Below are 20,929 nucleotides of genomic sequence, written 5' to 3'. Positions count from 1 at the left end.
GAGTTAAAATCCTTAAAATATTAAACTATTTTAGTTCGTTGAAATATTTCATGATTTTTCCAAGTGAAATGTTTGAATGCCATTTAAGTTTGTTAAGATGGATAATGTATTGACTGTAAAGCCCAGAAATAAGTAAAACATTTCAAATGGAAAAGTGATACTTTGTGTTTTAGGGAGCGCAGAAATGTTGCTTACCAAATTTCTCCCTTCTTCCATTTCTTTTGAAGTAGAACACTACAGTAAAAACAAACATGTATGAACAAATCATGATGCAACGGCACTTTTCAGAGGAAAATATTCCTTTACAAGAGTTCTTAATATCTTCATACATAAATGTCTTCCTTCTAATGATCATCCCCATGGTTTTTTATTTTATATTTTATTATGGAGGCAATAGTGTGTGGAATTCAGGGTCTTTGTATGGAGACAATAGGTAGCTATTAGGCTATTGTTACTGTAATTTTTAGATTATCTCTGTAAGGTTACCTCTCACAGACAATCTCTATCAGATCATTGGTCAGGTTATGGCTGTTATTTTCACACATTTTCATGAGCCCCCAGGTGGGAACAATCTGATGTCTCTCTCTCAGCACACTCTGATCAGTCACAAGACCTGCAGATAGGAAGGTCCACACATTACAACAGATGTGCTCTTTGGACAGGTAATGTGGGTGGGAAATTTTCCTGCTTCAGAAATCCTGGAGGGGTGGAGCTCTGACTCAATGCAATAAAGCACCTGCTCAGCAGCTTCTGACACTCTTCAAGGCTGTAAATTTCTTTTAGGAGGCACTGGCTACTGTGGAGCCTAATACTCAGCTGTCATTGGCAGCACCTGCTTTTAATGCAGAAGCGATCTCAATGGCATCAAACTCTGCCTTTCCTCAGGTAAGTGGAAAACTGGCAGGAGTCTCTGGGTATTTGACTCAGATTTGTCCCCAGACCATAAATAGGTCGAATCCATTGTTACCTGTTTGACATAAAGGTCTAAGAAAAATTGTCCTTCTGCTTTCTTGGCTATTTGCATCTTCAAGAATCAGGAGTCAGTATCTTTCCATATAGCACAGAAACAGCTGCCACTTTCCTGGCACATTCATTTCACCCACCACAAATAATGAGGAGGTATAAATTGCTCATTCCACATTGCAATTCTACACTGAGGAGTTGAAATAAGTAGAAAAACTGGTCTTCACTCTTTTTCATCCCTTGTTCTCCTTCCCTCAACAGCATTCAAGCAGCAAATCAAGCCCTTTGGGAAATGAAGAAAGAAAATGGATGATGCACTACATAGCCCCAAGCGACGTTGAAGCTAAGGTACCAATTTCATCAAACTAAACACTGGTGGGACTAAACCAATATTTTTTTGAGAAGGGTAGGATCTATTTTTATTTCTCCCCACATATGGTTATTAAAGGTTCACATGCTTATCTAGAAATAGGAACATTTCAGGAAAGAAAATTTTCTTTAGGTGGAACATCAGCATTCCATATTTTTTTAATGCCATTCCTTTATCTATTTATACAAAGTGTAATATTTTCATGGTTTTATTCCTTAGAGAAATTCCTTAGTGAAAATGTTTTCAATTTACTGTTAAAATGGGACTGACTTCGGCCTGCTTTTAGTGCTATCTATCTTTATTGACTTTAATGGAGCTTTGGCCCAGCATGCATAGAGAATGTTGCCAGTGTTGGAAAGTCAGAGCATGGTAGCCAGCAATCTTTTGCGATTTGATCATTAATACTAGTTTCCAGAACAAATGCCTGCTTTGCTGACTGTACTCCTGGCTTTTGAATATGTGTTCTCTCCTCTGTAATCATGCTTGGCAGAAAATTGGCATTGAAAGCACAGAGTTGTGCAAGCTGGCCAATTTCTGCCTCTTACTGGCATTGGGTTTCCTGGGCAGCTCTCAGTAATTCCCTTGATTTTTGCAAGCTATGGCTTGCCATCTGCAGCAGGAGAAAAATCATTAATAGAGAGGTGTTATAAAGGATAACATACTTATAGCAGGTCTTTGAGTCCCAGAACATGCAAATAAGTGCAAAGCTTTCTTTAATACTAATGCTCAAATACTTGCCCAAGTATTTGCTTCAGTTTGAGAGGACTTTGTGTAGCTGTGTGATAAACTGAATAGTCACTGGGCTGAGTTTAGAAAAACATGTCTAGGTCTGCACATGGAATTTAGCTGTGTTGCCTACTTACAGTGCAAAGCCAAATACGCTTCACTGCTATATTTTTAGGAATATGCAGCAACCTCGTGAAACCTCCTTCATATTTTAAAATGGATAGGAGCATCAAGAGAACATCTCTTTCTTTAGCTGTTTCAGGGAGGCTAGAGCTCACAGTTTGCCTTCTAGCGCCTTACACATAAATACAGGAAAGATGAAGCATACTAAAGGAAGATCATAAATAGTTGTAAGGTAGCCCATAATTACAGTAAATCTAGAAGATTTATCGCTGGATATTTTTTATTAGTCCATTGTCCTACACATAATAATGCATTATTTACAAAAATGGGGGGAAAAAAAGGTATTTTTCTTGGCAAATTATCAGCTTAAAAAATAGTTATTGACTTCCCATCTGTGAACATGCTGAAAATTTCTACACACTAATGCAAAGAGCAAGAAACTAAGAAGCACAGAAGTAATCTCAGCTCAAGATTAGTAGTAACATAGGTGGGGAGGGTCACCAAAATATTCTGGTAGACATGAAATCAGAAAGCAGAGAAGAACTAGGGGAATTTCAGTCAGGTTTTGATTTGTGTAAGTGATACATGTAAAGTGATGAACATTCCTTAATGGTTTGCCACAAAAATAGAAAAAAGCCATGACTTTACCAGGGCCCTGTCTCTCTTAAAGTATCTGTGATTTAAGTGTGTCATGTAAGGTCACCTTTGACAGGATAACAATAAGACTTTAAGGGAGGCTGCTCAGCCTGACCATCACTGTCGTTACAGGGATAAGTTCAGAGGTTCAGCATACACAGATATATCTTTGTTAGAGAAGACTGCAAGAGGAGTCACTCATGGATAGTTGAATACGTTACCAACTCCCCAAACTAACAATTTTTTTAATGTCACACAAATCGTAATCGTCATCAGCAACATGCTTTCCAGTTATTAGCTGCTGTTCAACGTATTAATGCAATGAAACGATGACTACAGGGAAAAGACAATTAGTCGCATGAGTTTCATTGATGGCACCAGGAACTTGAGCTTCAGTTATAAGAAGATATTTTGTTCCTTGAATTTTCAGGTCTGGTATTTGGCTACCAGAAAAGTGTTATATGAGTTAATTTTTCATTAACTGTCTCCTCTAAGGAGAAGTCTTCTTTCATCTCAAAAATCTGCTTTATAGTTAATAATTTGCTTAATAGTTAGCAGTTCTTTTCAAAGGCATTGGTGTCTCAAATTATTATGATGATGGTACTCACAATGTTGTTCCTCCTTTGATGCCTTAAGGAGGGGATGAAAGTGTTTTCTAGAACAGATTGGTTTTTTCCTGAAGGACTTTAATTTGGGTGATATGACCATCTGAGTGCTACACTGAGAGAGAGGGGGTTCAGAGTACAGTCTAGTTTTGAATGTTGTAAAAACCTTTTTGTAACTGGAAAAAATGTTAAGAATATGGAGATAAAACTAGCATTTCCCTTGTTCCTTCAAATTTGAAGTAATCATTGTTCTTGGGGGCAGGCTAATACCAGAAGAGATTTTGCTAATAAACCATGCTGACCCAATGAATAGACACAGGGAACAAAGCTCAGGCTGAGGGAAGCTCAGAGTTTCTGGCTGCATGTTGTCTGCCACCAAGTGCGCCTACTGAATGCGTCTCTGAGGTACACATAGCTAGCTCTTTCCGTCGTTGTTAATTCCTTGAATTTCTTTTTCCATTCTCTCTCTTCTGGTCTTTGTTCCATATCTGAGTGCCAGGTGTGCCCTAGCTGACATAGCCAGTAACTTGCTGTCTCACAGGACTCAGATTTCTCAGGCAATAGGGCGAGATTTTTCTCCTTGGATGCAGAATTTCCATGCACAGCTCACTGGCTTTTCTCTTACACAGCACCTACTTCAGTGCTCTCCTCCTCAAAGAGAGAAATAATTCTTGCTTCTCATTCAATCAAATTACTAATCTGTATATTATGGCTGATCAAGTACTCTGCCCTATTGTTCCCTTGGCAAGCTCTTCAAATTTAAATTGCACCAAGTCATCTTCCATCTGATATGACACCAAATATCCCGATCCACTTTCTCACCATAATTCCACATGAAGTTAGGAGCTTGAACCTTTGTGTAATCTTTGACGCTATCTAATCTATGTAGTATCTTATTGTTCTTCATGGAAACATGTTATGTTCTATTGTTTTGTTGGTTGATTGGGGTTTTTTCCCCCTTCCTAATATAGCCTTCCCATACTCTCTTATCAGTTTGTCTTCATTTGCATGCAAAGTATGAGGTTCTTGTGTTGCATTCTTCATGTAAGCTCTGCTCTAGTCTGTTGCAATGGCACTCGGGAACATGTACACAGCCAGTGCTTGACGTAAACGTGTCTTTGCAGAACCCACACTTGTTTCTGTTTCTGTCATTGTACTACTTCAAAAGTACATATACATCTCTGGCAATCTTTAAATGGGCATGTTCCAAAATGCTGGCTGAAGGACTGGTGGTGCCGTTAAAGACGGCTAAGAAAGCACCAACTCTAAATGATATTCTTTTAATTCTTTCCTTTATTTCTCCTGAAATATGTCTGCTGAAGTTTTTATGTATTTCTATAATTTGAGTACTATTTTTGCAAAAGGTATAGAAAGATGGGCAAACCCAGTGAGTGCTTGTTCTTTAAGAACAAAACAGATTGAGGTAAGACGACACAGAATTATTCCTTGCTGATGAAAAAGTAATAGCCTAGCAGCAATACGTGAAACAATAATGTGGAGCTGGCTCAGCGCAGAATCTGATGATGCTGAGATCTTGCCTCCCCTGTTTAGAACAAACAGCCCTGTAAAATATCCTGTGCCCTACATATGACTTCAAGCAGCAGTGATTAAATTCCTATTCAGTTTTGAAATACACCCACCCAGAAGCCAAGATCATCTACTTCTTGTAGACTGATAAGGAGAATGCATTTGCTCAGCCCTTAAAAGCCCTCTTGTTTTGGGTGTGCTGTTTCTGTACCTTACAGCAAGAAGTATTAGCATTTTAACTAGTCAATTTACTGGAAACATTCTGACATTATGATTCCTGGTTGTAACCTTGAGCTCATGGGCAAAGCTTTATGGTTATTTTAGGCACTGGTTAACTTTTATTTAATACTCTTCCTCCCTCCCCCCCCCCCCCCCCCCCCCCAATAAATCCATTCTTGCCATTTCATTGGGTAAGCTCATAGCTTGAGAATTACTGCAATATTTTGCAAATTCCTTTTATGACCTCCGTGTCTTTCATCCTCATAGAGATCAAAATTATTTGGAGGTTAAGCTATATTTTGCCATGATAAATTCCCCGTGGTCTAATGCTTTATGTGATTCAGCTGATGTACTGTCTTGTCTCACTGATTTCTTATACTTTGACATTTTTAGCAGTCTGACTGTTGCCACAGTAGCAGCACCTGTGAATGTGCTTTTTCTCATTTCACTTGATAGTTTCTCCTGTTATTTTAGTCAAAGTTTCTCAGAAAATAGATAACATCTCCTAATTATTTCATCATCTTTCACCAGCATTCCTCCATTTTTACTTCAGACAATCTTTTTAAGCTTTTGGTCATTGGCTTTCACAACAGCTTCTTACTTCGGCTGCCTTTTGTTATTGTTTTGTGAGATGACTTTACAAAGAATTACTAATCTATTTGCCTTCTGCCATTACCTCAGCTCCTCCTTGAGCTCTTCCTGAATATCAGTGACTACCATCAGGACTTCATGTCACTGAAGTGGTCAACTACTGCTTGACCATGATATGTACTGTGCCTTCAGTATTATTTGGCTGAATATCTTTCTGCAAATCTGCAAGTATCATCATGATTAGTTTGGCCGTTTTTCCACAGATCCTTGCTATTAGAACTGCAAACACTCCCTATTCCCAAATCTACCTCATTTTAATGCCATAACATTTTGCATTTATTGGTGCTTTGCTCAGAAGTCCTTAAAAAAATCCCTATTCCATTACCTGATTATCTCAAGGTAACTTTTTAATATATGTTATACTATTTATATCTTCCCCTCTTACAGGAGATACCCAATTCAGAATCTGCTGATAGCACATATGCATGCAGATTAATGCTCTTCATGTAGTAATAGCAGTCAGGCTTCAGGATTTGACAGAGTTCGCAAGAATATTTTCTTTCCTGTGCAAAGCCTTGTTCTCTGACATTTGTTGCAGTCTTATCGTGTTACCCCACCTGTCTAATGAGACCTATTCCCACTATAATCATACATCAACTTGGGAACTTATTACTCCGTACAGTCTGAAATTTCTCCTTCTGCTTCAGTTCCTAGACTACGATACAGGTAGCATCCTCAGTCCTCGTTCACCCTTTTCAGTGAGTCTTTTGTGTACAACCATGGTGCAACTGTTTCCTTTCTATAAACTTCAGATATTTTGATAAAATTCCCACGACCGTTCCCACAGTCAGGGAATCAAGATAGCCATCTGTGCTGTAGCCACAGTAAGTTTTGCCTATTATTTCCTGCATCTTTTGCTGATACCCTAGTTGCTCTAGCTGCTGCTAATGGACACGATGGACATGTTCTCTGAAGATGTAAAATCCCTAAAACACATGTGATTGGCCCAACTTTTACAGACCCAGTTGGTCAGGCTTGGCATCTTCAACAAGGAATTGGTGATAGCCTTATTTAAGATGGAATGTAATCAAAACCGTGTACTTGGTTATCTGATTGATAGACATGGAGTAGTAAAACTATATTTGGTAAAGAAAACTTCTGTTTGCTCAAAGCAAGGTAGGAGTGTTTGTCTAAAGCTGTGTATCGCCTTGGTGGCCTGAGACATTCCCTAAGGTGCTAACACACATCCTTAGGCACCTCTACATTATGAAAATAATTTCTTTAAAAACTAGTGAGAAAACATTAAAAGATCTCTCTCTTTTTCTTTTTTTTTTTTTTTTTTTGATTTGTGTCCCCCCCCTTTCTCTTCACTTATCCAAAAATTGTGTTGAAAGTAGAAACTTTAGTATAGGCCTTAATTCTTCCTATAGCACAACACAGGCTGTTGGTCAATAGTCCACCAAAATTGGAGCATCTCTGATTTGTGGATTCATTGAATTCTGTGTTGTCATATTGGATGCTGGTGACCACATGTATGAATTAATGTAGCTGGCTAGCTGAACTTTCTCTGCTTATTTACACTTTCTTATTCATCCTCTTCTTCTACGCCTTCTGTTTGTATGCTTAGATGACTGCAGACTTCAGGAGGTGATGAAGTTTGTGGAGAAAGTCAGTTTGCTGCCTATTGTATTTTTGCTGTGATGCCAACTGGAAGAGGTGGCTTCAGCAGAACCTGGGTGATTTTCAGTGTTCAGTTGTCATTAACTCTAAATACATGTATCCCAAACTTTAAAGCACATCTCCTTTGTTATTTTTTTCAACAGGAAGAAATGTCACCTTACTCCCTGCTCACTGTAAGAATCATAAAGTTGACAAATGCTCATCAGGCAGATTTTTGTAAGTACCAGATTTTCTTACTGATGTTACACAGTTCTCAGATTACTATATCAGCCCCTGTGAGCTGCTGCACAAACGTAAAACACTGAAGTCACACTAGCTAAGAAATCACAATCAAAGCCAATTTCAGCCCTTGAATATCTATTTAGAATAGATACAATCTCAGAGATTTCTTGATTTGGTTATTTTCTTTTTTTTGTTTTAAGCATTCAGTAATAGGTCAATGCCAGGTAGGCATTGACTAAACCTTTAAGACTTTAATCAGTCAGCAAAGCACAGAATTATACGTTACTTATGTGACGAGTTGGCTCAGACCTGTGAAAATACCTTAACACCAGTTTTAATACCCAGATGTTTATATCCCATGTCTATAACAAATATATAGAATACAGATCTGAAATCCTTATGCATCAGTTGCTCTTTATTCTTTGCTCTAAAGAGCCCTACCACATCTGAGAAGTTCAATGAGGTATATAATGTACATGTTCTGAGCACCAAGACATCAGCCACATTGTTATGGATGTTTCTCACTCTTGCTCTCCCCAAAAGATGTATAACAGAAATCTTTTGGGGGCTGGAGTACAGAGCACAGCCTACATGCAAAGTGTTCTGAGAATGCGTAATATTTTAGCCAATCCTTACCTGGTGCTCCACTTTCACAGTGGTTTCTCTATGGAGAATTTTCTCCTGATCTTACTACATGTGCCTCATGAACTTGGCATGTCACTAATAACTACGGTTTTACATATTTTTACAATACTCTTCTTCCTTCTCTTGCTGTGCATTTTCTTTCCTCTTTGGGAGATCATGCTGAAGTTTAGCCTTCGCAAACACCACAGCCTCTCCACTGCCCAACATCTCTCATAACATGTTACCTCACTCCTCTGTCTTCCCACTTGTTAATATTTTTAGTGCAACCAAAGGATCCATCAGACTGAAAAGTCATCTACAATTGCTATTTGCACAGAGCAAGTGTCAATTCTTTTGCTATGGTACTCCAAAATGTGGTAGTTTTATCAAAGCTGTCAGAGGAAATGGCTGCACATCACATGCCAAGGACTCTCTCAGATTGTCCTCATATGCTCCTTGAAGTTAGAAAATCAGACAATATCCCTGACACAACATTTCCAAAGAAATAAGATAAGGTACCCCATGCTGCTGGTAAACTGGCAAATCTGCTCAGGATTACTTTGGCCTGGAAACCCTAACAGCTTTGCTTCAGAAGACTGGTTTGGATTAGACTCCTCACTAGGAGACAGGTAGAATGGATCCTGATACACACCAGCTCTAAAGGTCCATCATTCTATGAGGAAGAAAGTCATCAGACAGACTTTGAGGAAGACTAAGGACATGGCAGGATACCTTCTCGTTCTCTTAAGTGAGCACTACTTGACTTCCACTGGATAATTTGGAGATGGCAACGTTTTCACCCCAAACACTACCATTTGTTTTTGTCTTCATCTTCTAATGGAACAATGTCCTAGAAATGAATTTTCTCACCATCTCTTTGTATTCTGCTCACTTTGGTGTTTCAAGAACATAGATGTCACCATTGTCAGTTTTCCAACCAAACAGAGAGAAGTGTTCAGTTCACATGGTCTGTAATACTGGGTTGCAGAGAGAAGTATCATAGGATAGCAAAGAAGGTCAAATAAATTTTCATTTGTTTTGACAGCTATGAAACATTGCATATATGTGCAAGACCTCACCTTCCTTTGAAGTGCTTATTTAATTTATTTTAGTATCACCTTTGATCTAGAATGGAAATTGAATGACAAGATAACAGCCATGATTCACTGGCTTATGCAAAGGGATTGCACAAAGTAAAATTATGCTGCATTCTCAGAAAACAGTGTTACTGTTGTGACCTTGTCCTCCATCCTGAGGGCAGTGGGGTTTCAGAGAAGTTTGCACAATGAGATGCAGGCATTTAGAAAATTCCAATTATGACCAAAATGCACATCTCTTGAGTAGAGATCAAGATGTGTGGGCTCAGTTCTTAGCTCTGCCAACAGATTTGTTTAAGTTTAGGCAACCCAACCAAATGCTCTGTGCCTCTGTTGCTCTGTTTATAAAACATGGGTAACAGAATATTTTCTGCACATTTTCTGCCTCTTGTCTCTTTAGATAATCTGCTTGTTTTGAAAAGAGTTATCTTTTATTATGTGTAGAGGGATCCTAACTTAAGATGTGAGGTAAGTCCTAGAAACAGTGAGAAGTGCTTCAGATTCATTTCCTAGTTACCAGTAAACAAGATTTGAGGTCCAGCAGGTGAAGAAAAGGATGTTTTTCTCTCCTTTCTGGCGGTAATTCCCCAGGTACTCTGTGACTTTGGGCCTGTTTCTTAAGGATGTCATGCCATAATGTAAACCAGCATGCTGTTGAACAAGATAAAGAAATATTAGATAGCTCTTTGTTGACTGAGCAACAACCTGCCTGTGCTCTCTAAGAAGACAGAGTCTTCCAGGAAAAATAATGTGATACCATGTGATTTAAATACTTCAGCACAATGCAGAAAGATATGATTTTTAAGTGTTTGATTTTGCTCTGGTACTGATGTCATTTAAGCTTAATGTTTTGTTTTTAACATTTGAAAGTGTTTGAAATATCAGAAAGCTAAAATGCAAATGTGTGCTGATGAGAATTAGAAAATGATGTTCACCTAGCCTTGTCTCAGCAATACAACCTTTTCCCCTGGAAAAGTGATTACAAGCAGCCGATACAGGTGCTATCCAACTGTGAGATATCAGTGGAATGCTGATAACTTTTGTGATAACCCAATTCAGTTTTCCCTAGATTTTCATCTTCCAAGAATCAAATCGAGGAACAAGCCACCTTTCCAACCAAGTGCAGCAACTTCCATGACTTGATTTTTATGCCTCTGTTTGTTGCAAGTGCAACACCAGGTCCTTTGGCCATAGAGCTTCTATAGTTTTCCTTAACTTGCTGGCCAAATCTTGGCTTCAGAGAATGCAGCTTTCTATGTGCTTCTACTGACATTCCTTCTTATTGTGTGCACTGGTTGTTTTTTAAACATGCACCTCAAGATCTGTGGGATGTGTGTTTCACAAGCCTGGGACGGAGTCCCAGCTTATCCTGAAATCTGATGTTACACCTTTACTTGTAGACAAACACATGCTGGTGGAGCTTGGCAATGGTTGCACCTGTTTTCACACAAAGAAAAACATTAAAGCAAAAAGAAGCCACCCCACTCTTTCTCAATGGATCAATTAGTCCTTTTCATATACATACTGTCACTCCACCACTTTCGTGGGCTCCTCTACACTTATGTAACGTTCAATCCTGACATTAGCTTTGAACTTCATATAACTGGTTTCTATCTTGTCTTATCATGCAAATGCTCTTGACAGACCTGAGATAATTAGTTTCCACTGTATTCTTAACTGACCTTTATGCCAATTTCTAATCACAGGTCAGACTCAAACACATATTTCTGACACTCCCTGATCTCATTGTGAGCATTAGAGAAGAGGGCACCTAGATAAGATCACTTATACCCATCCTGCTGCCCTGCGGATGCTGAGTGTCATCACCAGGCTCCAACACTCATACGAATTTAAGCTGAGGACGTGGTGGGGTGTCTAGAAAGGAATCAATTCCAGTGAAGTGTGTGGGACTCTTAGAGTCTGGCTCCTGCTTTGCAGTGGTATTCCCCTTCTCAGACCCAGACTGTAGACAACCTTGGGTAAAAGAATGACTTGACTGGTGTGTTCATGTTTCCTGACTCTATTAATGGCATCACTTCTCCTAGAGAATTCCCCTTGTGTAGGAGGAATATCTGGCCAGGATGAGGTGGCAGAGGAAACGATGTATTAGCTCCTCTGCACTGCTAATATCCATTCCAGTGACTCTGTTTCCCAAAAGGATGAGAAAGGAGACGGGCACTGGGAGAGGATTGTGGTGGCACAGGCTCTCCAACGCCTTCCACCTGCTCTCATTAAATAAATGGGCTATTGGGTGGCCAGACAGAGATGCACCAAGCTTCCAGTCTGGCCCACTTTCATCATCATTAGCATTTACTTACTAATTTATGGCAGACCCTAAAGCCTACAGCTGGACCTGACGCTGTTACCCTGTTCCTATGGCCATATAGGCAACCAGTGAGGGGAGCTGCCTCATCTGGCAAGCCTGAAGCCCAAACCAAGAGAGGGGAATTGCTCTGAGTCACCCTGATTGGAAGCAGACCTCTCCCAGGTCCTCAGGCAATGCTGGTGACAAAGACCTGCAGCGATGTGGCCCTCCCTGAAGCAGTTTGGTACAATGTGAAAGAACAAAACTCTCTCAGACTCTGCTGGCTTTCGCATAAGCCTAAAGACCTGAGTAAAGAGGTCTCTGTGACAGACTGCTCCTTGAAACCATGGCAGCCCATGCGTGTACCAGCTGATACCATACGTCAAGAGCTGATCTTTGTTGTGGAGACCATGGCTGGGCTCATTAATGCAGCAGGGGTGAAGAGGGTGGGTGTCAGATCTGGCTTGACATGCTCAGCCTCAGTGGTGCTGGGTGTTTGCAACACTCTGCCTGGACTGCAGAGGTGAACTTGAGCTGTGTGTCCAGTGAGATGTTACTTGGAATGAGTTTCAGGCTGACAGTTGCTTTTCTTCCCAGAGATAACTTCTCTGATAGGTGTTGTCCTGCCAGTTCAAGAGGCTGTGAGTAGGGGGATCCCTGTGATGGAGCTATCAGAGCTCAGGCAGGACAAGGCAAAACATGGAGGGAATTGGAATGTGACTATGCTTATCAGGTATATTCTAACTATAGAGATCAGGTGCATGTGGAAGCTGTCTCAGCTGTGGAAGTATACCTGTTGTTTTTAGCTGGGAGGGTCAGAACACTCACACTGTTCCTTTTGGTTTTGGATCTTCCTTTTGTTTTTAAGCTTTGGATGAGGAAAGACCTTGCATGTTCATAAAAGAGGATTTCGGAGCCTTTTTTTCTCTCCCAGATTATGAAATTATTTTATGGAAACTCTTATCCATTTGGAAGAAATGAATCAGTTCTAGTGTGACACTTGGAGTTGTTGCAAATCAAAGTAGTTCTCCAGAGACATCAGGGGTTATTTTTGCTATGGAAAGTAAATGCAAGCAAATTAAGAAGAACAGACCTAGTGCAGGTGATGCTCATGTCCCTATTTCAAGAACGCAAGCATTGCCATGGTGCACTAGGGAGAGGTGACCCAGGGTGTGAAAATGTGTCTCTAACTGCAGTAGCAGGAACTGCACCCACTGAATCTGTGCTCCAGGGAGTAAATCCTACTTTGCCACTTGAGTTAAAGGGCTGGACAGGGTGGTTAGGCATGGTAGACCTATGAGCTTTTATTTCCATAAGCAAGCTACAGAGCATATTATGAAGTTTACAAATGATGTTGCATCTAAATACTCATAGAGGACTGAGTTCAGTTCAAATCAGCTCTTGGATAGCCAGCAGTTGGAGGTAACGTCTTAATTTTGTTTGCATCATTCTATGCAAAGAGTATGGTGAGGGGAAAATGCCCCTGGAGACCCTGTCTGATGATTGAGAAATGGGAGTGCCTCTCCTCCTCCTTTTAGATGAACTGTAATAAACTGGGATTCAAGGGGAACCTGTCTGTGCAGGTGGAGAGGAATTCACTAGGAGAAAATTCTTCTTCTATTTTTGGTATTACGAAATGCAGTAACAGGACAGATGGGATTTTATGGTTTGCATTCATTATTCTTATAAAACTAGTTTTGCTTATATGCTTTGGTTTTCAGTGCTGTAATTCTTGTTGTGGTGGAGATGAATGATTTTAGCAAGTGCTAATTCATTTCAGACACATCAGAGGACTCTCATGGAACACCAAACAGCTGGCTGCAGTTCTGAACTCCTTGGTTCCATCCTGAACTTTTAGCCTGTAGTTAGCTTGAAGATAAAGATGAGAAACAGCCCCATCAACACACAAATGAAATTGAATCAGAAGTTGTTTTAAAAATCGGGAGTGGATGTCAGGGTCACTTAATGCTGACTTCCAAATAGACTGTGAGTTCAGATGTCTCAGCATCAACATGGGGTGACACTATGTCATCAGGATATGAAGTTGCAACACATGCACTGAAGTAAGGGCATGGCACGGCATGAAATTGCTAATAATGCTCAGCAACTGCATTAAAATTAGAGCATGAAGAAAATGCAAATATTTTTTGTATTAGCTCCCAGGTAGCAATAAATAAATTGCAAAATTTTCAGTAGCTCTCTTGTACATCTTTTTCAGGGATAAGAGGGAGCAAAAAAAAAAAAAAAGCTGTTTAGTAATTTCAAGTGCTCCCATGTAATGAGGATACCGTAGTCTTCATAGTATTCATCAGACATCTGACTATACTGTTATTTTTCATTTGTCCCACTGCTCACCTCACAGCTTAGCCTCGCTTCAAGTGAACTGCCACTTCTACAGAAATGCATAAGCTCAGTTAGACTCACAGCATGGGCAACAGCTGATACTGTCTGTAAAATTCAAGGAAAACTGAAAATCACATCAATTTAATGGGAAACAATAATCTCTCCCCATCAGTAGGCAATTTAGATGAATTGTGGCAAAAATAGGTATGGCATAGTCCGCTTTCTCCATGGGAAGAGAATGTGCTTTGCCCCAGTGTTTTCACCTCACCTCCTCTTCAAGGTCAAATTTGCACTCAGCAGTTACTAACAATTACATGTAATTTGTCTGTGACCAACTAGCCTTGATATTGTAGAATCACACAGAGTGCTGAGGTGTGAAGGCACCTCTGGAGATCATCTCGGCCAGCCTCTTGCCCAAAGCAGAGTCGGCTACAACAGGTTGCTAGAGCCATGTGCAGTTGGGTTTTGAACATCTCCAAGGATAGAGACTTCATAACCTTTCTGGGAAACCTCTGTCGGTGTTTGACCACAGTAAAAAAAGTTTTTCCTTATGTTTATATGGGATTTCCTGTGTTTTGGTTTTTGTCCAGTGCCTCTTACTTTATGCTGGGCACCTTTGGGAAGAGACTTCTTTATTTCCCTCTCACCTGCCACCAATGAAGTTTTTACATATATTGATAAGTTACTCCTGAGCCTTCCCTGCTTCAGGCTGAAAAGTCCCAGCTCTCTCAGTTTCTCCCCATACGGCAGATGCTCTGATCCCTCCATCTTCTTTGTGGACTCTTGTTAGATTTGCTCCAGTACATCCTTACCTCTTTTGTACTGGGGAATACAGTGGCCTTACCAGTGCAGAGTAGAGAGAATTGCCTACACCTGCTGGCAACACTTCCCTATGCATCCCAGGAAGCTGATGTCCTTGTTTGCCACAAGGGCACATTGCTGGCTCATGTTGAACCTACTGTCCACCAAAATACACAGGTCTTTCTCTGTGGTGCTGCTTTCCAGCCAGTCAGCCCCCAGCCTGTCCTGGTGCCTGGGGTTATTCCTCCTCATGTGCAGGTCTTTGCATTTTCCCTGCTGAACTTCATAAGGCTCATGTTGGCCCAGTTCTTCAGTCTGTCCAGGCCCCTCTGAATGGCAGCACAGCCATCTGGTGTGCCAACCACTCCTCCCAATTCTGCACCACTTGCACATTTGCTGAAGGTGCGCTCTGTCCCATCACCTGCATTACTAATAAAGATGTTGAACAGCATTGGCCCCAGTATCAGCACCCAGGGTACACCACTAGTGACTGGTCTCCAGCTGGACTTAGTGCTGCTGATCAAGGTGCTTTGAGCCTGGCAGTTCTGCCAGTTTTTAATCCACCTCACTGTTTAGCCTGTGCTTTGTCAGTTTGACAAAGAATTGTCAATAGCTTATTTTAAGTAAATATTTATGAAAGCAACACACATGGAAAAATATTTTTTAGAAAGTAGACTCGTGAAAATGCTTTGTCAAAGAAAACACTCCAGCATATCAGCAAATTCCAGATAAAACAGTAACAAAAGTCATTCATAAATGCTGCAGCAGTTTTTTCATGCTTGGCTCTGAGTTTTAGCACTACCAGGTTTGTCAGGTCTAGCACAAGTCTTGTTTTATACACTGTGTGATTGAAAGCTGAAATTTAAGAAAGGACAGAGCATTTTGGTTTTCATTCAGAAGAATAAAGGAAAATAATTAACCTTTGAAACTACAGCAAAAATATAGAAACGTGTCCTTCCTGCACCCTACAATGACCAGAAACCAAAAAGAAGAGAAATTATGTCTCAGATGAGGTTAACATCTCCGAAGTATATCCCATATCAGTGACTTTGGCAATTTTGGGAACGTTGGACTCATGTTTTTGGAACACTTGAGATCAGCAGTGATAAGCGCTTAATGAGAGGAGGGATGGTCTAGATGGCCTGAAGCCACATTTGGTTCTTGGCTTTTGTACAGGATTCCTATGTGCTCTTGAGAAACTGTAGATCAGAGGCAATGATACTATTTATCAGGATGTCACAGCTAGGCAGGCCATCAGCACAGTGAGGAGAGATATTTCAGTTATATATGTGGTAATCACAGCACTCCAGCACCTTGTAAATTAAATATTACACTGGTAATTGCTAAAGTCAATACATTATCCTGTCACTTTGACTATGTAAAAATCTGTGGAACTAATTTCAAAGACAGAAATTCAACCTCCATCCTTCGTGAGGGAAAACTGCAAGCAGTGTCAAGAAATTCCTTCAAATTCGGAATGAAGAGTTACCTGGGAATCTTCCTGCCTGACAGGCATCATCCTCCGGGGATGTCCCAGTCACAAGGCCTCTGGATTTCAGGCAACACCTCATATTTAGGCAAAATATCCTAAAGCAATATATCTGAGCAAAGACACCTGGGCAAGTTCTCTTTTAACCTTGAGGAACTGACTCAATATCTGTGCCATACTTACAGATAGTGTTTGTCTTTCTGCTCATGAAATAGTTATGTCTAGTGACTGCCATGGGACCACACTTCCCCCATTCTCCACGTCTCTCACCAAAGCCTGTGTTTACACAACAGGATGGATCAGGCCTTCTAGTTGTCTCTGGAGAAGTTCCTGTCCAAGGTTTTAGAATCTCTTTGGTGTTTGCTTGGTTCATGACCCATTGGAGATGACCCCTTATAGTAAGCACAGGCTTACTCCCTTCTTCCACAAGATCTAAATCCTTTCTGCCATTTCATTTTTCCTGGGAAGAGATGTGGAGTAAGAAATAGTTTCCAGGTCTTTCAGGCATCAGCAAACACCAGGAAAAGGCTCCAGCTACCTAAAGACCTTCTGCAGAAAAGCAATTGCACTGCTACTAGGCTTCTCCCCTCCTGCCCCACCTAAGGAGACAATGCTCTAGGTAGCTGAAATAATTAATTTTCCATTGCGAAGGGTTAATAACCAGGTATGCCAGACATCTATTATCTGAATCAGACTCAAACCCAGTTCTTTAAAGATTTCTCACAAAGCTAAATTGCCACAGAGCTATTTACGCCCAATCTCTTTCAGGGTCTGAGGCTCACTCTCTCCCTGCATTGGTCACAGTTTCTCCTCCTGCCAAATATGCAGAGAGCTGAAACTATGTTGATAAAGAGCAATTTAAGACTCCTGGATAAACATATTGTTCTATCCACTGGCTAGGACTCTAAAATAATGTGTAGGATTTTGCACAGTTATTTGAATACACTGCTTATTAAAAATAGTATTGTGATAAACAACAGATTAATTTCATCCAGCTCTGTGATTTCTATCTTCTTGGTTTGGCCAATGTCTATCAGAAAGAGCTGTCCATCTCTCATCTATTTTCAAGCTATAGAGCAGTTCAATGCCTTCACTTCTTGTCTTTTCCACTGCCTCTGTTTCCATAGTAAGCCAACCTGATTGCTACGTGAGCCTCTGGTTGCCAACTGCTTCAGATGAAAAATTCCACACCAAAACCATCAAAGACTGCAGAAATCCCATGTGGAATGAAACTTTCTACTTCCGGATCCAGAGACAGGTCAAGGTACACAATCCTAAAATTCTCTTCTTCATCTCATCTCTACGCAGCTTCTTTCAGTTTAGCCCAAAACAGGATGTCATGTCTTCTAATGACTTTCTGAGTTTACTTAAAATTCCACTAGCAAGCTGGAGCAAAACAATTAACGATTCTGGCTTTTGCTGGAATCCACTTCTCTCCTAACAGAGAGTCATTATTTACATATCAGTAATGTGACTGACCTCCTTGGAGAAGGCTGATGGGGCCAATGACAGTGTGACAACACAGAGAAACTATGAAATGAAAATATAAAGCAACGTTATAAGAGGAAAAACACATCTTTCCCTGAAATGACATGAAATAATGGTATACTAATGCGAGGATGCTGCTACATTCCAGTATGATTAAGATCTTTACTCAGTTTGTTACTGATAATTACTCTACACTCAAATGCTTACAAATAAGTGGTTGAAAGTGGAAAGCTGAAGGACATAGAAAGGTGGTTATTGATATGAGGTGACCTCTATTGCCCTTGTTGATGAGGGGCAATATAGGACTTCTAGCTATCCATATCCCTTCCTAAAAGATTGCATTTTTGTGAGAGCTACTTAAAAGTGTAAAAAGTGAGCCAAGAGAAGTTTCAGTCTGGCCTCAATTGTGAGTCTAGAAGCTGTTTCTTATAAAGCAGATTAAACTCATTCTCTTACTCTTTCTTGCGATATTTGGTCATCAGTACTTCCTATTTCCTCTCTGTAAAGCAGGCACTGAACTTGGAAGAGCTGCAGAATGTCATGCTTTTGAGTACGTGTTAACGAATTGGATATTTCTAATTTCTTTTCCCAGAATATTCTGGAAATTACTGTTTCTGATGATGACGTTGTCCATGATGATGACCAGGCAATTGTGCTTTTTGATATAGCTAAAATCCCTCTTGGGGAAAAAGTGTTTATGACATTCCCACTAAATCCACAGGTAAGAGCTCAGTCAGACATTTAGTACATCTTGGCATCCATTCTCTTCTCTCTCATCAAAGAGGTGTGCTACCTCTTCTGTCTTTTACCTGTGGGACCAGTTTGGTAGTAAAAATGTAACAAAACTTATTAAAATCTTGGAAATTGCACACCAGTGACAAAATAGATGACCTTCTCAAATTCCTGCCGGTTTCCTCTGGCACAGATCCCTGCCAAATTCCCAAGACCCAGAACAGATGCAATTTTAGGGAAGCTTTGTGCTTTTAATTCCCTGGCAGAAAATGACAGAGTTTATCTAATCCTCATAAAGATTATAAAAAGAAAAGCAATACAAGGACAGGAAAATGGCCTGTTTCCACAGTGTTTTAAACATAAGTCTTAGCATACTGTGTTCAGCACATGGAAGCAGGCAGGGAAGAAAGTGGGAAAAATAAAGGTTCACTATGGAGATTTGTAAGCACCAAATGCCCTTTGTTCTGCTGGTACAACTGAAATCTTCTTTTCCATGGGGAAGAAAAAACTGCCTCTGTCCTCTGATGCTGACAATAGCAAGCATGAAACAGAATATTGTTACTTACTAAAGCATAAAGGAAACTGTGCTTGCAAAAAATGAAGATCACTTTGCAAACCTCTGCACATGCTAATTGAGACTGGTTTTGGTTTTTTTTTCCTTCATTTTCAGAGGAGGGAGGAGCTGGAAGTTGAGTTTGCATTGGAGAGCATGTGAGTAAAACCCCATTATTATAGCAGCAGCAGCTTGGAGTGGCACATCAGTGCAGGGAAACCTTCTGTACACCCAGCATCATCTTAATAGCCAGATTCACTCTATTCCCAAACTTAATGTGTGCATCAGCAAATCATTGTAAGAAAGGAAAATTCCATGATGTGGAAAATGAGTTCAGAATTTTTAATTCTGTGATTTCTTAAAATTTATATATTACTTACCTAGTTCAGAGTTGTTTTTTCTGGGGCTAGTAAATCCCACTGTAGTAAGCATATAAATAGCATTCCTGTGCTATTAAGGCTGTTACAAGCACTTTCCAGGTGTATTTTATGCACCTGAAAATTTATGTATTCAATGCAATGTTATTGATTGTTTTGTTTGAATTCATTGTTTGAATTCAATGTTATTGCATTGAATCATTTCTGCTAGGTAGTTATGTGGCATGTGGTGGAAAGGGAGCATACATCTACAAACAGTAGGATGGAGCAAATAAATAAAAACAAAATTACGAGAGAAAAATGTGTCCTGTTCAGGACAGTTTCCAGAATATATTGTTTATAAAATACATACTATTTGTCCTTGTTTTCTAGACGGGATCCTCCTGAAGACATAATCACAAATGGGGCAATAGTGGTAAAATACTATTTGTTTTGATCTCTTCTGCTCTTTCCCACGATTCCTTACCTTTAGCTGATTATGATGCCAGTGAGGGGAGCATTACAAGTCTTCATTCTTTAGTGACACTTTTTCTTTTAGGAAGGGGGAGCTTCTCTGTGGAGGTCAGCATGATCTTAGGGGAGCCCTCAGACTGCTATCATTTTCCCTTGTTTCGTCTGCATCCATTGAAAATTACAAAGGGTTTAGCATAGCACTCTCTTCCCACGTGATGATGAAATTAATTCTCCCTTTCACTGGGCCTGGCAGAAGTATGCAGCACAGTTGGCCCCCACGTTCAAGCAATGACCCTTCAACATCTGTGAGCACTAGTGGTGACATGGCTGGATGAGTAATCTAACTCTCTGTCCCAATCACATCTATCCTAGTGTCGTGAAGTAGCCTGTTTGGAAGTTCATGTGGACTGCAGGATGAAAAATAAGCATTTTTCAGGTAAATTTATTAGTTCTCTAACTGAATATTAGTGATTTTACCCTCTCTAATAATGTGTAGAAATTGCATCATCTGAATAATAAGCATTTTGCTTTAATATTAAGCATTAAGCTTTAATTGACCATATCTATGATGATTTGTAAAAACTTTGCAGTAGGGAACACCATCAGTTCTGCAGTAGGTGCAGGTTCAGGGCTCTTCACAACAAGCCTTGTTCCAGACTAGAAACAACATCATACGCTTATACATAAGGTATCTAAACCTCAAACTGAGATCCTGAAAACCTCTGCTGTAGTACTGCTAAACCCTAAAGGAGCTTACTTCCTTATGCACGATAGTCCATGGTCTTAAAGTTCCTCAGGATTTCTGACAGTTTGACTTCTACATATGCACAGAAACCCCTCATTTTTTGCAGGGGTTAGCCGCTCAGCAGCTGGCTCCCGCCTGACCCTGGTCAAGATCCAGAATCTAGAAGTTCCTCTGCCCACATCCCCTGAGGGGCTGGATCTGGTAGGCAATCTCAGAGCATGCATAACACACACTGGTAGGATTAGCTGATTTCTTCATAT

The 20,929-nt window shown here is 40.2% G+C and overlaps 1 protein-coding gene across 1 annotated transcript in view; it reads left to right on the top strand.

The window, feature by feature from the left end:
• The window catches only part of LOC115606023 (cytosolic phospholipase A2 epsilon-like), a 40,542-nt gene that overhangs the window by 3,569 nt on the left and 16,044 nt on the right, over nt 1-20,929 (top strand). Inside the window, exons 2-10 of the mRNA XM_030481252.1 lie at nt 784-885; nt 1,225-1,311; nt 2,002-2,004; nt 7,584-7,656; nt 17,449-17,585; nt 18,402-18,530; nt 19,212-19,252; nt 19,844-19,886; nt 20,297-20,360. Coding sequence (XP_030337112.1) covers nt 784-885; nt 1,225-1,311; nt 2,002-2,004; nt 7,584-7,656; nt 17,449-17,585; nt 18,402-18,530; nt 19,212-19,252; nt 19,844-19,886; nt 20,297-20,360 — 679 coding nt within the window. The remainder of the gene's footprint in view (nt 1-783; nt 886-1,224; nt 1,312-2,001; nt 2,005-7,583; nt 7,657-17,448; nt 17,586-18,401; nt 18,531-19,211; nt 19,253-19,843; nt 19,887-20,296; nt 20,361-20,929) is intronic.

Source organism: Strigops habroptila, chromosome 4 (assembly GCF_004027225.2).
Source record: "Strigops habroptila isolate Jane chromosome 4, bStrHab1.2.pri, whole genome shotgun sequence".
Taxonomy (NCBI): domain Eukaryota; kingdom Metazoa; phylum Chordata; class Aves; order Psittaciformes; family Psittacidae; genus Strigops; species Strigops habroptila.
This window is presented reverse-complemented; position numbering and strand designations above follow the sequence as displayed.